A 5,000-nucleotide genomic window follows, 5' to 3' on the forward strand; every position below is an offset into this window, starting at 1 on the left:
CATCACGACACGACTCAACAACACGATTAGCCGAGGGGAGCTCCAGCAGGCGGACTCCTCTTGGCTCTTCCTCCACCTGCAAGAACCCGTCCCTTTCCGACACTACGAATTTAGTCTCAATTGTATCTACGAACTGTTTGTCATCTCGAGTATCGGCGGACTGCTGTTCTTCTTGGTCCTCTGGTGGGTGGAAGATCCGCGCCATCAGCACTTGATGTCCGTGCGCGTGACCTACATCTTCTACGGCATCCTCTACTTCTTCACCTTCGCCCTTATCATAGGACGACCTTACGTCAGCGAATTACGCCGCTTTGCTCCAGATTTCTACCGTCTGTACGACCCTCCAGAACCCGTGCACTTCTCTGCCATGAGTCTTCCCGCCGCCAGCGCTGCCGAGCTCGTAAAACATCTCAACGAAGTCCGGTGTTCCGTTTACGTGCCTTTCCATCGAGTCTTGGATCACATGGTCAACACGATCGAACTTCCTGGTTACGTCATCAGTCCCAGTCTTGTCAAATACGTTGCTAGGACTTGAATACTGGAGAAAAGAAAACTAGGTTGGGTATTATTTATGTGTGCCAGTATAAATTTATATATGAAGTGCTCGAGTTTGTGTAATGATGGTGTTTTTTTGTTTTATTTTCTTACTTAGATAAATATTGTTACAGAATATCTAGTCGTGTTTTGTGTTACTCTTTGTATAGAGAAAGTAAAGTATTATATACTGTTGTTTGTTCCTATAATCAATCTCTCAATGATATCTTCATGATCATTGTTTATTAATATAATGATTAAGAATTATGTTTATTTTTTTCTTATTCTGTCTACCAAGATACTTATGGCTGTTACTTAAATCAGATTTGTATTTTTTTTCTTTTTATTCTTCTATCAATGTATATATATATGCGTGAGAATAAATATTTAGTATTTTTAAATAACTTTCTTTCAACCTTCGTTCACGCAAGACTAGCGAACATTTTACACCTATATCGACAATTCTGAAGAATCCTTTCGATTTCTGTATTTAAAATCATATGGATCTACGACCCCAATGAAACACTACATCGCTCTACGTCGAAATAAGCACACACCTGTGTATGTGTGATTGTAAACTTGAATATTGGTTACGTTACCTGTCAGTAATTATCCATTAGTATGTTTCTAACAATTAATTTACAGTTATGAAGGGTATTCAACTTGTTCAAATCTTGAAATCGTTTGTGATAAATTCTAAAGGACATTTTTACCAACAATAGATATTTCAAATTTCAATTGTTTTTTTTTATCATGCTATATTTAACTTAGCTCGTTTTGATGATCCTTAACCTCATATTTATTTAGTGGAATGATTGAAACAGTGCAGCAATTTATTAACTGTATTGCAATCTTAGTACATATGATTAAAACAGATATTTCCTGTCCATTTGCGGTTTGCAATACATCCTGGAAAGTACATGGAGTACACAAAGTCTCTCTCTCTCTCTCTCTCTCTCTCTCTCTCTCTCTCTCTCTCTCTCTCTCTGATTCTCTCTCTCTCTTTCTCTGTCTCTCTCTACCGTTCTCTCTCTCTCTGATATTCTCTCTCTCTCTCTCTCTCTCTCTCCTCTCTCGACTCTTTCTCTCTCTGAATTCTCTCATTTCACTTTTCTTTTCTCTCATCTCGCACTCAGTAGTTTCGTCTCTCTCTCTCATCTCGTCTCTCATTTCTGCACAATCTCTCTCTCCTTCGAGTTCGCTCATCCTCTCTCTCTTCTCTCTCTCTCTCTCTCTCTCTCTCTCTCCTCTCTCAACCTTCTCTCTCTCTCTCTCTCTCTCTCTCTCTCTCTCTCTCTCTCTCTCTCTCTCTCTCTCTCTCTCTCTGATTCTCTCTCTCTCACTCTCACTCACTCTCTTATTACCCCACACTCCTACGGTGTCAATCGCACTCACAAAGTATGATTAACCGCTCTTGGTAGCAAGTCACGCGTAGTGTAGTACCATACCAGCTGGCGCTACGAAAGGTTATACACTTGCCGACAACTTGCCAACTTGGTTGAACGCGAATATTGGAAGATTAACCCTATGGAAGGGTTAATGGACGAAGCGGTTGTATAATCCTTCCATTGGGTTAGATTCAATACCTTCTACAGTCGTTTGCCACCAGGACAACGAAAGCGAGGTAGTTAGGGATGTAGTGGTTGTAAGAGTAGTTGTTGTCTTGTGGTAGGAGTTGTAGTAGTTGTAGTAGTTTCTAGAGTGGTTTTAGTAATGGTTGTAGTAGTTCTGATAGTAGATGTTGTAGTGATATTATAAGTTGTAGAAGTAGTAGTAGTTGTTTTGGTAATAGTCGTAGTAGTTGTAGTAATAGTCGTAGTAGTAGGTGTAACTGTATTAGTAGTCGTAGTATCTCTAGTAGTTGTTGTAGTGGTTGTGGTTGCAGTCGAAGAAATAGCAACAGGAGTAGCAGTGACACTCTATGACTCCTTGGACTGTGCTCGAGTATGTTCTAAGAACTTCCGGATTGTAGTCCCAGAGGAGTCGTTGAGATCGAGATAAGAAGTTTCTGCAAACAAAGAAAGATGATGGAGAGATTATGTAATAATGGGTGATCAGATATTCAGAAAATTGTCTGAGGGTTTGTTTGATTTACTTGTAATTAGATACGATTTTTTAATCTGAACATTTCTGTCAGTTATCTGTGTAAAAAGCATGCATTGCAGTTATTGAGAATTTTTTAATTATCATCATTGTTTTTACTATTATCATTATTATTATATTATGTTATCATTATTATTATTTAATCTTTTATCATTGCTAACGGTGATCCATATATGAAGATTTAGCTAAATAAACTGCAACCCTGTTTAAAAGATTCACTAGATATACAATATAAATATTTGGTTTTCTGAGTGAAAAAAGACGTTGGTTAGAGAAATGTATTATAGGTAAGTAATTTAAGAATGAGCAGGCATATGAAGAGCTTAATGCAAAAAAAAGTAATCGAACGTTTAATACTGATTTAACCTAATTAACATATTTATTTTTTCTACGATTTTATTTACCGGTGTTAAGTATGGTCTCTAATACTCATGTAACTCAAATTATCAGCATATGTAAAAATGTTATCAGTTTATTCTGGTAATATATTTTTTGTTTTTTCTGGTGTCACCATTACTAGTTGCCAGGTGGTTGCTTTATACAAAATCTTCATACATATTCAAAAATTGATACTGTAATGCAGTTATGATAATAATGGTGACAATTAGTATAATCATCTTCAGCAGGTTTTATTATTATTATTAATATCACTATTGGTATTATTATCATTACTTGCATCTAGTATCATTATTGTCATTATTCCTTTTATCTATCACTTTATCATTATTGTCAATACTATTGCCATCATCATCATAAGTATTACTATTGTGATATATAAAATACTATTATCTTCACCTCGCCTCCTTTGGTTATTCTTTGCATCTGGCCTTCCGGAGATGACTCGTAAGTAGTCGACATTATCGCTCGATCCTGCCGGAATAGTATTTGATGATCCTAGTGTATCTTCTCGGTCCTTGTCTTTATCCGGACTGTTTCCTCCTCCGTTGCTTGAGTCCTTGTCTTTACCAGAGCTGCTTGGATTCCCGTTTTCTGTAATTGTTGTGAAGGTTATTATAGAAAACGTGAGGGTATGTTGATTTTATGGTAGACTTTAGAAAGGAGTTGAGGAATTCTTTGGTCATCATTTCCTTTCAATTAGGTAAATATATTGAAGATATATATACTATTCTTTACATTTGCATATTTTATATCACAACTTGATTATAACTAATCCTTCATTCCCGTTAACAATAATAATTCACAACCAACCTCCATGTTGACGCTCAGGTCCGGCAGACTGTAAATTTATCAAATATTAGAATAATAAGACCAATATTGTACACTGCAAAATAATCATCATTATTGCCATTATCTCAGCTGTACATCACATATACATACCATAGGTTAAAGCCCAAGAGACCAATTATTGGATCTTGTTCCAAATATGATACTCACCTTCCAAAGCACTATAATTGCGCCATGTGCATTCACATCACTCAGTAAGTAACACGTGCCCAATATGGCGGACTGTGTAAGAAAATGAACGTCACTCAAAAATCACTCAAGTAATTTTTATCCCGAGAGTAAGAGAAAGTAAGGGAATAAAACTCAATAGGTCACTCTCATATCTACCAAAAAAATAGTTGATATATGTAAAAATATCGTATTTTCACTAGTTTTGTAGTAGTGTAGTATTAGCCTTACATTTTGTCATCTATGAATTTGTGGTTTTAAAATTACGATCGTAGGTCTTGAAGGTTCGGAGGAAACATCACATTATTTGATCAATGTCCCTAATTTATAATTACAGAATAATCTTTTGTTTACGTACTGTATATAAAGGTACACACTTCCTTCATATTTAGCTTTATTATCCAATTCATTTACAAAATTATTAATTCACGAAATTTAGCTCTCAGTTCTCCAGTCAAACCTCCACAATAATAAACTTTTCCATTCTCATAAAAGATAATGGAGATTTGAAAATGCACCCTGAGTTTGTTATTATCCTTATTTTCATGGACAGCCCGGTGTCTCCTTCTCTTGAGGATTGTATTGTGAGCTGGTACACCACGAAGGAAAAATGCTGTACCAGTGATAGATGCAGTTACAGTTTTCTGCATTTACTTTTTACATGGACTCGAAAGGGAACTCCAAATTGTTGCCATATTTTATTCTTTTCTTTCTTTTTCTTTTTACTTTTGGAGTCTTTTGCTGTGAGACCCGGTCATGGAGGTATTCAGCCATGAACTGAAATTCATGAAAGGTCTGACAGCCTTCACATAAAAAGAATGGCTGATTTCGGTACATGACTAAACAATGATATAGATTTTACTAATAAAGTGTTTGCTTCTAATACATTTGTAAGATGCATTGAAAAAATAGATACTCGATTTGATATTATTTTTCTCCTAATTTGTTAA

At 35.9% G+C, this 5,000-nt stretch overlaps 2 protein-coding genes across 2 annotated transcripts in view; one reads left to right on the top strand and one right to left on the bottom strand.

Annotated features, from left to right (window-relative positions):
* LOC122259046 (uncharacterized) overlaps nucleotides 1-935 on the top strand; it is a 1,729-nt gene extending 794 nt beyond the window's left edge. Inside the window, exon 1 of the mRNA XM_043011928.2 lies at nucleotides 1-935. This exon is cut by the window's left edge and continues 794 nt beyond it. Coding sequence (XP_042867862.2) covers nucleotides 1-535 — 535 coding nt within the window. The 3' untranslated portion in view covers nucleotides 536-935.
* Nucleotides 936-1,840: 905 nt separating this feature from the next.
* Nucleotides 1,841-5,000, bottom strand: part of LOC122250496 (uncharacterized) — a gene marked incomplete at its 5' end in the record, with an annotated part of 14,855 nt that continues 11,695 nt past the window's right edge. The window contains 3 exon segments of the mRNA XM_086533577.1: nucleotides 1,841-2,542; nucleotides 3,433-3,627; nucleotides 3,847-3,874. Of these exon segments, the coding sequence (XP_086389703.1) occupies nucleotides 2,454-2,542; nucleotides 3,433-3,627; nucleotides 3,847-3,874 (312 nt within the window).

This window comes from Penaeus japonicus, unplaced genomic scaffold (assembly GCF_977035675.1).
Source record: "Penaeus japonicus unplaced genomic scaffold, GWHDUDI00000001_assembly GWHDUDI00000039, whole genome shotgun sequence".
Taxonomy (NCBI): domain Eukaryota; kingdom Metazoa; phylum Arthropoda; class Malacostraca; order Decapoda; family Penaeidae; genus Penaeus; species Penaeus japonicus.